Source organism: Haemorhous mexicanus, chromosome 1 (genome assembly GCF_027477595.1).
Source record: "Haemorhous mexicanus isolate bHaeMex1 chromosome 1, bHaeMex1.pri, whole genome shotgun sequence".
Taxonomy (NCBI): Eukaryota; Metazoa; Chordata; class Aves; order Passeriformes; family Fringillidae; genus Haemorhous; species Haemorhous mexicanus.
The window spans coordinates 136,197,572-136,209,640 of NC_082341.1; the positions used below are offsets into that span (position 1 = coordinate 136,197,572).

Genomic DNA, 12,069 nt, shown 5'->3' on the forward strand with positions numbered 1-12,069 from the left:
CAGGGGATGTTGTCTGAGGACATGGCTTCTCAGGCAGCAGCTTCCTACACTGAGTCAGTCAGTAGGATGGCAATAATTTCCACATTCCCTCACAGCTCAGGTCACCATAAACCCCAGGCAGGGGGTATTGTCAAACACTGCAGTTGCTATGTCTCCCCAGCCCTGAAGGGCACCTGTACCCATGCCATGTTTTACACAGCACTGGCACCTTCTCATATTCCTTAAATAATGTGGTACCACGTGTACCAATTAAACAAGTCCTGTCTCCCACAGTCTCAGTCAGAAACTATAACCACCAAACCCAAAGTTAGTTTAGCTTTTGTAATATTGCCCTAGGGTAATATGAATCACTCATTCATCTCTCCAATCCAACAGGCAATTCTTTCACGCTTCCTTTTGCTCCCAGCCCAGTCCCACCTCAGCACTGGTCTAGCATTCTCTACAGTCCAAGAAATGTCCACAAGGCAGTGTAAACAAAGTGTTGGTTTGTATTTATTTGGTCTATTACCAGTGCATCCCAAAATGTGCTTTTATCTGACACATCAAGAGCTCATTTTGTGCAAAAATGACATACCTGATTTCTTTTGACATATCTTTTGCCTCAGATTACACCAGTGATAGTTTGTTCACAGCAATTTTTTCTGTATTTACTGCTGGGAAAGGCAAAAATATTAGGTCAGTAACAGTAACTCTTATATGTTCATGGAGCAGAGTGTGCCCCTTGCAAAAAAAAAAAAAAAAATCAGATGGATTTTGGATTACTAATTTGGATGCTGGAATCATTTTAGCCTTATTAGCAAAATGCTTGGGCTGAGTCTATTTGCCCTAATTACAGGAACAGTTATATGAGACCAGTGAGAGCTGTATCCCAATGTCTCTTTTAATGAGAAAATGCAACTTAGAAAAGTGACCAGCAATTTTTCCAAGGTACAGATAAGATCAGAGATTGATAAATGAGTAATGAGACTGCCTATAACCCTTTTTTCTTAGCCAAGTGACTTAGAAGGTGAGAACAATCTATAAAAACTTGGAAGTCCTTCAAATATATCTCCACTTAGTTTGTTCTAAAGCAGCATTAGGGAAAATATTTAATTTAGGAATAAGAGACAAAAGTAATTTATATTTTTACAAATTTCCTGAAAATGTTTCAATATGTTTAAAGCCCCCACCAGCCCCCCAGGATAGACCAGAGCTGGGGGAAAAACATGGACATTGCTTGAATGCACTTCCAGCAGCAGCAGCTCACTATTCCTTGTAATGTTACTGAGGAATATGAGTTATTTTTGTTCTCCTAAGAGTGAGTGGGAAATTACAATAGAGAAGTTTCGTGATTTATCCAAGCCCTGGGGAACGTGGTGGGGCATCCAACTCAAAAATTTTAACTGGGTGGTTTCGCAGTCTGGTGTCCTGCTGCCCCTTGCTCCAGGCATTAAAAGCCAGTATAATTAGAGCTCCCCAGTGAGTAGCTCGCCAGCAGAGCCCTGAGAGGAGGTGGCTCTCCCGAACACAACAGCTACAGTGCCACTGGGAAGCAGGAGAGCTGCCTCTCTGGACGTGAAACACCGCTGGTACAGGGAAACGGGCAGGTCGCCACTACATTTGCAAAGCCTCCTCCCTGCTATATGCAGTCTGTCTCCTCCGTGCCACTTCCCAGCAGGGGAAGAGCTGGAGGGACAGGGCTGAGAGGAGCAGCACTTTCCCTGGCCAGGAGAGCAGCCTGGTGTCCGTAATTCCGTGTGGATTCAGCGTCCCTCGGGATGCCACCGGACACGCAGTGACGCAGTCTGGGACACAGAGCCCTGACCCAGGGCAGTTGTAGGAAAGGGAGGCAGGAGCCGCTCACCAGCAGCTGAGCAAAGCAAAAACACGCACCACCCAAGAAAAGGCGAGCAGGGAGACCATCTGTAGCATCACTGAAGCACGGATCGTCAGAAGCATCTCCGGGGAGCTGAGGGCGCCGTGGGTCCCTGCACAGCGCTGTGGGAGTGTCCCCAGAGGTGTGGAGTCTTGGCCACACTATGCACCAGCCTTGGAGGGATGTGGGGTTCTCATGACACCCCAGGTAGGAAAGCTGAGCAGGCTCTCGGAGACCTGGCCCGTGGCATACACTGGGACTTATTTGCCCCACTTCATGTCTGCACTCAGTTTCCTGGGCTCTTAAAGGGCTGACCTTTAATACTGGGGGTCCTTGTAAATGAGGCTCACCTGTGGCTGGACTTGAACGTTATAACCGCTCTTCTTCATTGAGGCTTTGAGGAACAAGCCGAAGGTGATGCATAGGGCTGGGGTGCTCAGGGCTCTGACAGGGCTGTGGGGAAGCAAGAGAGGAGTCTTCCTCCCCCTGCACACCCTAACCCTACAAAGCACTGACAGCAGTGCATCTCCAGGAACCGGACTTCAGATGCGTGGGACCACGAGTGAGAGGCGGTCACGAGGCAGCTGGCAGGAGACGATGTGGGTTATCCCGGCATAAAGCACCTGTCTCGAAGCATCTGTGCTCTGCACAGCCGGCCCTGCTCAGGGCGGGGTCAGGTGAGCAGGGATTGCCACGATCAGGCTTTCCCCACGAGAAACTCAGCCTCACCCCGGGCTCAGCAACAGAGGGGAGATTTCTTCCCCAGTCGCCTGCAGCGTGGGCAGGGACACTGCCATCGCTGACCATGTAGCTGGACACTACTGCGTGTGCTAGCACGAAAAGTCTACCCACCAAGAGCAGCGGCAGCGCAAGGAGGTCAGCCCTCCCTCCGCCCTGCTCGAGGTGCCGCCGCTCACGATTTCTCCCCCCCGAAATGGCTGGCGGGGCTGTGTGCTGAGGTCGGGGGTTCCCAGCAGGCGACTGAGGGGGCGGCGTGCGGCTTCAACACGCAGCTCCGCTCCCCTCACACCAAATTGCTCTGACAAGTGTCCCCCTCTTTCCTATTGTCAGTCTCCGCAGAGACCCTGCTCAGGCGCCACAGCGAGGACCTGCCGGTGCCATGGGCGGGCGGGGTAGCGGCGCCCGCTCCCCCGGTCCCTTCCCGGCAGGGTGAGGGGGAGAGGGGCGGGGGGCGGGCGACGCCCCTCGGCAGAAGGTCCGCGGGCCCTCGGAGCCACTGCGGCCGTGGGTGGGCGTCCCCCGGCCCCCCTCGGGAGGTTGTGCCGCTCGGAGCCGGCGTGAAGCAGGATCGCGGTGGGGAGGAAGCCCGAGTTTGCGGCGCCGCTGCTGCCGGTGCGCAGGGGCAAGACCGAGCGAGCGGAGGCACCTCCGGCACACCGGCTCCGCCGGGCCGCCCCTCCGCAGCCCTGGTGCCCACCCACCCGGCCCGATCGCTGCTGGCGGGGTCGGGCCGGGGGTAGGTGGGAGAGGCGGGGGCGGGCGGCAGCCGCGGGGGTCGTCGCCATGACGAGCGGGCGTGCCGCCGCCTCCCGCCGCTGAGCGGGGCGGCCGCTGTCCCTTCAGCACCGCGCGGCCGACGGGGCCGTCCTGCCCTGCCCTGCCCTGCCCTACCCTACCCTGCCCGGCACCGGCATCCCCCCGGCACCGGCATCCCCCCGGCACCGGCATCCCCCCGGCACCGGCACCCCTCCGGCACCGGCATCTCCCCGGCACCGGCACCCCTCCGGCACCGGCATCCCCCGGCACCGGCAGCCCCGGGCAGCGAGGCGAGCCCTGGCGGCCCCCGCGGGTGGCGGCGATGGCGGGCGGGGACCGGGGGCAGCAGGGCGCGCCGGCGGGGGGCCGCGGCCGCTGAGGCAGCAGGTAGGGCGGGCGCGGAGAGCCGCGGAGCCGGGCGGGGCGGGATCCCGGCGGGTCGGAGCGCGGCTCCGGCCCCGGAGGCGCGGCGTGGGACGGGACCCCGGGCGGCGGCGGGGACTCCTTGTGTGGCGGGGCCGGGAGCGGCGGGGGGGAATGAAAGGTCCGCGCGGCCCCGGTGGCACAAAGGCCGTGAGTAACGGGGCTTGGTGGGAGCGACAGCCGCAGCCCAGGTGAAGGGCGAGGGGAGGGACAGGAGCCTGCCGCGGGAACAAAGGAGCCTCCCTCAAGGTCTTCAGTGGGAGGTGGGAGAAAAGAGGGAAAAGGGGAGAAACGGGGGCAGAGGGAGAAAAAGGGAGGGAAAGTGAGAGAACGGAGGAAAAGAAAGGAAGAAAGAAAGAAGACATCAATAGGTGAACATGCTGTAGACTTGTTCATTTTACCAACTTTCTGTGTAATTATATCCTAGGTTTTCGTTCCCTACCCACCTTTGGAAGGAGCTCACTATGACAGGGCAGAGTCTGAGGGCTTTATCTGAAGCGAATTTTGAAGACAATGAGATCAGCATCAACGTTGGAGGCTTTAAGAAAAAGATGAGATCCAACACATTATTAAGGTTCCCCGAGACCAGGCTGGGCAAATTGCTGAGCTGCCACTCAAAGGAGTCAATACTGGAGCTTTGTGATGACTATGATGACACCAAGAATGAATTTTATTTTGACAGGAACCCCGAGCTCTTTCCTTACGTGCTACATTTTTATAACACTGGCAAGCTCCATGTGATGGGTGAACTCTGTGTCTTCTCTTTCAGCCAGGAGATTGAATACTGGGGAATCAATGAATTCTTTATAGACTCCTGCTGCAGTTATAGCTACCATGGGAGGAAAATGGAGCCAGACCAAGAGAAATGGGAGGAACAAAGTGACCAGGAAAGTACAACATCTTCTTTTGATGAGATTTTGGCATTCTACAATGATGCCTCTAAATTTGACAAACAGCCCTTTGGAAACATCAGGAGGCAGCTCTGGCTTGCTTTGGATAACCCTGGGTACTCGGTTTTAAGTCGCATCTTCAGTGTCCTTTCAATAATGGTGGTGTTGGGCTCCATTGTGACCATGTGCCTGAACAGCCTCCCAGACTTCCAGATCGTTGACAGCAACGGGAACACCGAGGAAGACCCTCGCTTTGAAATCGTGGAACATTTTGGTATTGCATGGTTCACTTTTGAACTGGTGGCAAGATTTGCAGTAGCTCCTGACTTTTTAAAATTTTTCAAGCATGCCCTGAATTTGATTGACCTAATGTCTATCCTTCCATTTTATATTACATTAATTGTCAACTTGGTGGTGGAAAGTAGTCCAACTTTAGCAAATTTAGGCAGAGTTGCACAAGTCCTGAGACTCATGAGGATTTTCCGCATATTAAAGCTTGCTAGACACTCCACAGGTCTCAGGTCTCTTGGAGCCACTCTGAAGTACAGCTACAGAGAGGTGGGGCTTCTTTTACTCTACCTCTCTGTTGGCATCTCCATTTTCTCAGTAGTGGCTTACACTATTGAGAAAGAAGACAATGAGGGGTTAGCCACCATCCCTGCTTGTTGGTGGTGGGCTACTGTTAGCATGACCACAGTTGGCTACGGGGATGTGGTGCCAGGGAGCACTGCTGGCAAGTTGACGGCATCTGCATGCATCCTAGCTGGTATCCTAGTGGTAGTGCTTCCCATTACACTGATCTTTAATAAATTCTCCCACTTCTATAGGCGTCAGAAGCAGTTAGAGAGTGCCATGAGAAGCTGTGATTTTGGTGATGGCATGAAAGAAGTTCCATCTGTCAACTTAAGGGACTACTATGCTTATAAAGTTAAATCCCTTATGGCCAGTCTGACCAATATGAGCAGGAGTACCCCCAGTGAGTTGAGCCTGAATGATTCACTGCATTAGTGTACAAGTCTGACAGCAGTTTGCATGAGAGCTATCAAGAGCTATGTTTATAAATGTTTTCCTATTTGTCTTTTTTTTTTTTTTTTAGAAGATAGTGTGCAGTGCTGACACTGCACTTTGCACTTGGAAACTAAAGACATTTCTATTACAAGTTAACAGTTTGCACATTTTCATCCTGTTGCATAAAGGTACTAAGTGCTGACTTTTCCATACAAATGTTACCACTTCCATGCCATTAAATTAGTGGAATAGTGATGATCTGTTGCTTTGTGCATTTTCTCATATGAGCAGAGAAATGAATGTACCCAAGTGGAATAAAAATTCTCAGCTGTGACATGAGTAATGAAAAAATCACCTATCACCTATACTGGTGTCTGTGCTAGTATAAGACTTAAGACTTCCCTTAGAACAGTTTGAAACAGACACCTGTGAGTCACTGATACAGGAACACTTCTACCTATATTGCTGACCAATAATTCTGATCATCACTTGCCTGAAAACACCTCTGAGTTCTTGACTATGTGTGTTAAAATCTGGGTGTTCTTGTTCTGAAATGTTATGGATAATAATATTTTTCAGAATCTTCTGGGCATAGACCTTCCCAGTTTCCAAGATTAGATCAATACCGAGCCCTCTAAAGAAGGCCACCCCTCATTTTCAGATAGCTGCATATTCAAAGACGTAATTTCCACAAGTGACTCCAAGTATGGAGGCCCATCTAGATCTTCTCAGGATCCCTTTTCCAGAAGGATCTGCTCACAGCTTGGTCCCAGTGCAGCTGCAAATGTGTTGTATCAGTCCATCAAAAAGGTTTTGAGATTTGACATATGAAGATGTGGGGTTTAAACAATTAGAAGCACCAATGAAAAACTTGGATTTGATTAATGAAGTGAAATATTCCTACATGAACAGTACAGAGAGCATTTTAGGAATTGACATTCATATACTGCAAAAAGACTAATTATAAAGATGCCATATGTGATGCTGAGATATAAAATCTAATTTTATCAGTAAAGCTTGAAAGCAGGTGTTGATGACAGACAATTCCATTAAAATTTCTGCCAAGGAATCTCTAAGCAAAAAACCATTTTCACTCAGAAAGAAACTCTCAATTTACAGCTAAGGGAGAGTATAAGGGCCTAAGAAGGGAACAGATAAAGAGCTTAATACTGCATTGTCTGTGGGTAGATCCTCCTACCTACTTCTGTGATGTAGTCAGTTTTAATCCTTTCAAGGGCTGGCATGTACTTGTTTGAAAAAAAAAAAAAAAACAACATGAGAGAACAGATCATATGCAATTTCAAGAGTAATAATGAATCTGCATAGAGTTGGCTTTTGAGCGCTCAGTCTCCTCCCTTACACTATTATACAGAGATCAAACACTTGTAGGCAACAGACAGAAGCCACTGCTTCCCTCTTTTTACATCTGTGCTAGAAAACAGACTACGGGCACCCAGTGGGCAGAACAGCATTTCTCTTCAGATCCTACTGTGTTTCCATCCCATTCATTACAGATAATATTCCAATTTTTTTTTTTTTTTTTTTTTTTTTAGTTTTACTTGTGAAGACTCGAGAGGTGCAGAAATCAAATTCAAGCTAGTTAGAAGAGAAAATACTAAAGCAGAAATTGCCTTTTTGGAAGACTGTTTTTAACCATGGCAAAGGATGCTTCAACCAACAAAATAAAGCAAATATGATATCAATAGGTAATTGCCTCATTTAGGCTATTAGAGGTTGCAGCTTGGTCTGGATCCTTTGATGCTGTATCAGCACCACCTAAGAAAAAGAAAGCTGAGCACCCAGGATCAGATTTCTGTTTGCCCAGTGGTCTATGACAGAATACACAGTGTGAAAAAACTAAAACTTACTCCCTGCCCACTCCATTTCTGTTGAACACCCTCCCCTCACATCAGTAGCTGATTTAGGCCATGAAGTGTGAGGGGAAAAAGGTCGTTTCCACCCTTACCAATATTCAACACAGCCTGCACAAGTTATAAGTCAGTTGGCAAGCCATTGCTTGCTGTCCCTGAAATTGAAAGTGCCATGCATGTGGTCCTGAAGGTAGACCTAGATAACCTGAATTTGGGGTCCAAACTTGAAACATTTTGCTAAGGTTTACACTTCCAGATAGGGCCAGTTCAATTCAATTTCTGCTGCCTCCCAGGCATCAATTCAGTGCTGCTGTCCCTGATTCATACTGCCCGTGTGTAAGCTACGACACACCCCCAAACAGCGCCTGACACACGGAGCAGCGTGGGGTCACCCGTTCAACTGAAACACCAAGGAAGGAACAAGGGGAGGAAGAGGTGGGCATGGGCAGCACATACCCTCCAGGCAGGTTACATGCTGCAAGGGTGGCAGATTCTCTCACTGATGCAAAGGACCCTGCAAACGCTGTCTGTTGGTTGGGGCTTTTGGAGAACTCAGCTCCAAGCAGTGGTTTTATCTCAGTTTCATAAACAGTAGGTTTACAGAGCTGAAAACCAGAGACTTTCAGAGCAGTTATTTGGTGAGACCTGTAGACTTGCCAAAGAGCCACAAATTCCCTCAGCTGCTGCTAGTTTAACATTGCAAAGGTTGGATTTAACTTTGCAACACATCATTTCAATAACCTACAGCTTATCTTATGTTCTAGATTTATTATTATTTGTAGGGCTGATGTTCTGTCATTTCTGCAAATATCGACTGGAACGTGTCCAAATTGCATTTTACTAAAGAAAATGAAATACCCAAGGAATTCCAACTTTTATTGTACTGGTTGAAAGGAATTTTCATTATTGCATTTTTATATAAGTGCTTTTGATCAAAGACACTAAATAAATAAAGTACTGAAATTTAAGATGTTCTTATTATCATGGCAATTACTTTACACAGTGCACAGGAATTCCTTTCATAAACTTAACTAACTCCATGTTAAAAGTAGTCACATTTTCACTCCCCCTTCCTCCTGAAGACCATTCTAGAGCTGTGCTGCTCTCCAAGGCTTGCACAACTTTTAGCACAATTGTATTAATGGCTGCTTTATACCAGTATTTTTTTTCTTTTGCCAACACTGCTCTTTAGCTTAAAAATTTCATTTTCCTCTTAGTGTATTTATAGACAGCAACCACATGGCCTTACATACATATTTTCACAGGTTTATACCTCTCAAGCTTCCTTTTACTTTTCTTTTTGTAAGTCCTGTTCTCCTGGCCACGCTAGGGGATGTAGCTCTTTTTTTGCATTACTTCTGCTTAGATTTATTATGTTTGAGCATTGGACAGTACTGTACAGCAGTTTTAATATTGGCTTATGACTAACAGAATTTTTCACTGAGCAGGATAACAATTTAATGATTTAAGAAATGTTGCTGTCTTAGCTGCCCCAAAATACCTAGGTAAGGAAGAACAGGGCACATCTTTCCTGCCATTTTATGAAGTAATATCTATTCTAAGGCTCAGTGCAGTAAATGCTGCAAAAACTTATCTCTCGTTAAATAAAAGCTACAGTAAAATGTTTACATTACACTTGGAAGAAAAAATGCAATCTCCCCAAAGCCTCACAGGGGAGAAGAGCTGGGGCACTTTTTGCACAGTCAGTGCTTTTGCCAGACTTCCTCCCTGCTGAGTGAGAGCCGGGCATCTGCACTTCCATGCACCACTGGGTCAGGACTGAAGGATGAGAGGACTAACTGGCCACTTTCTCCAGAGCTGGTCAGTAATCTGCTCAGTATGGAGTGCAGTTTGCTGAAAACATTGCATCGGCCTGGGCTCCTCCTGCCTGTGACAGCCGCCTTCGTGACACCAGTGAAAATGCTGTGCCTACTCCCTTTCATCTGAGAGCTTTGTATCATTTAAATGAGAATTGTGGTAATATTTCAAATGAGGTAACTTGCTTTATTGCAAGGAATAAACTGTTAGAGAATCTGGATTTCTAGTACAAATCTAGGGTATTATGAGAGTCAGAGATGCCCTTGAGAAGCAATATGTTACATTATGTTCCTGAGATGTAAAATCTATATATAGATTGTGATTAAGCTTTTTATGTATGTTCAGATTTTGTATTATTGCCTGGTTTATTACTCATTTGCTTTCATCAGTTGCTAATTCTCTCTTTCCCTGCAGACTTTCCATTTTAAAAACAGACTGGTTTTTCCTCCCATGTTATAAAAAGCATGGGCTACTTCACATTGCAAACTTCAAGCCAAAAAGCTTTGCATTTAGTTTTCCAAATTTAATACCTTCACTATTTGTACTTTTTTGTATAGAACTTTACAAGACTGCAAGGAACTACTGTTTCTGGTGCTCTTTGTACTGTGTGTCTTGTCCCAGTAGTGTGTACTGCACTAAATAACTCAGTTTTGTGCCACAAAATAGAAATTAAATGCATAAAAAAATTATCTTTCACCAGGGATCTAGAACTGATTTAAGTTTCAGGACATTCTGAGTATATATTATAATCAGAGAAGCCTGAGCCTCATTGTGAAGATAAGTTTTTTTTTAAATATGCACATCAGGCTAGATTTCAATTCTTAGAAATGCTCTTAATTGGTGATTGTGGGGGGGAACCCACATTTTTCAGATGAACAAACAGTACAAGCTTCTTGTTCTCTACCTGACAGATTAGGGACTAAACAACATACCACCAGCATTTGTAGGCACTAAATCAACTTGACACGACCTTTCATCTCTTCCAAAATAACCCCCATCCCTAGAGGCCCCAGCTGTGCACATATAAGCAGCAGAAAGCCCCTGGAGTAACTGCTCCTGCTGTGCTGGTTATCCATTTCCTCCCACAATACTCCTGACTTTAATCTACCTTTGATGGTGCTTTCAAACAGCATTCAACCCAAGGCACCACTCATATCCCTTGGTGAGGTGTTGTGCCAGAACTATTCTTTTCTCATTATGTTATTCTTATTTTCTTTTCCAATTTATGCACCTGGCTTCCCATTAAGTTACACCAGAAATTAATTTGATCTGTAACTAACTTTCAAGTTACACACTGTTCAGACAGGATAAAAGAATGTTCCCATCTGATTTCAGAAGCATTTTTTACTGATTCTGCCTTTTTTCTTAAGAAAAAAATAAATAATATACTTCTCATCTGAGAATAATTTACGGGGTTAAAAATAGAGCAATGGGTAATACATTATTCAAAGCAACAGTTCTACAGAGCAATCATTGAAGCTGCTAAGAAACATAATTCTCATTAAAAATTGTGGATCTCTTCACCCCTCAGATATAAAATTATGGGTTGTCAAGTGGAGGAAGCAACCTCCAAACAGTCTAGAAAGTGTTTCCCGAGATCACATGACACTGCTGGCAAAGGTCTGGCTCTGGAATTTATTTGCCCTGCTGGAAATGAGGATGGAGAATCATCTTGCAGGTGTTGGGACTCACACTGACCTCCCACTGCAGAAATTTGTTTGCCTGACATCGCCTCACCCTTTACACACAACCCTAAATCATGTAAGTCCTCACTTGGATAAACACATGAATTTGCCATAAGAGGCAGCGGCACAAATCCAGCATTTCAGCTTCACAGAAGTGCAAAGAAACATCAGCACCTCCCACTCTTGCTTTTTTTCTCTAAGGGTACTAATCGGCTCTGGCTTCTCACAAATCCCTGTTCAGATATAAACAGGGCTAAGATTTTCAGGAATTGGACAAAGCCTGCTATAAATCTGACAATTCCTTCTATAGATCTAAAGCAGCCTAAGAGCTGCCCACTTTCAGATGCACGGTCCAACATCTGCTTGTTGTCACCCAATGTGCAGGTGTTCTGTGTGGTGCAAAAGTCTGTGCAGCTTTGAGCAGACAATTCCACTGATGACACTATTGACTTTCAAAGAAATTTCTTAATCTTACTTGGAAGATGAGTGGTACTCACACAACAGCTCAGTTTGCTTGCCAGCAGCTGCTGTGCTGCCCATCTCAAGTCCTGTACCTCCTGCTTCACCCTCTCCATCTGCCATGGCCTGACGTGGCCATTCCTGCAGCCTCCGTTTCATATGAGGAAAGGTGATGTGGTGGGGTTGTAACACTGCAAAAGGGGGGGTTGGAATTCCTGAACTAGGAACATCAATCCCACCAACTTCCAGTGGAAATTATCCTTTCAAGTTACTATGCTGTTTTTGAAATTCATGTTCTGTCCAATTCTAAGAACTGTTCTGAATACTGACACCCTACCACAGCCTCCTTAAGGAACATCCATTTGATTATCATTAGGTAAATTCGAATTTATTTCCATTGTATCAGTGCCTAGGCATGTCAGACTATGGGCTAGCACCTCCCTGTGTTAGGTTTTCCAAGTATGGCAGGAGATAACGTCAAAATTGTGGTTTACTTTTGGGAAAAATCTACTCTCTATGTTGTTTCTTTCTTCTTTCCATACCAAGGCACACCTTCCTACTGC

At 46.6% G+C, this 12,069-nt stretch overlaps 1 protein-coding gene across 1 annotated transcript; it reads left to right on the top strand.

Annotated features, from left to right (window-relative positions):
* Positions 1–4,215: 4,215 nt before the first annotated feature.
* Positions 4,216–6,004, top strand: KCNS2 (potassium voltage-gated channel modifier subfamily S member 2). Its single transcript, XM_059857245.1, has one exon. The coding sequence runs from the start codon at positions 4,240–4,242 to the stop codon at positions 5,671–5,673; it is 1,434 nt and encodes a 477-aa protein (XP_059713228.1). The 5' UTR covers positions 4,216–4,239; the 3' UTR covers positions 5,674–6,004.
* Positions 6,005–12,069: the final 6,065 nt, after the last annotated feature.

Coding starts and splice junctions, on each gene's coding strand:
- KCNS2 (XM_059857245.1), top strand. CDS start 4,240: ATGACAGGGCAGAGTCTGAGGGCTTTATCTGAAGCGAATTTTGAAGAC.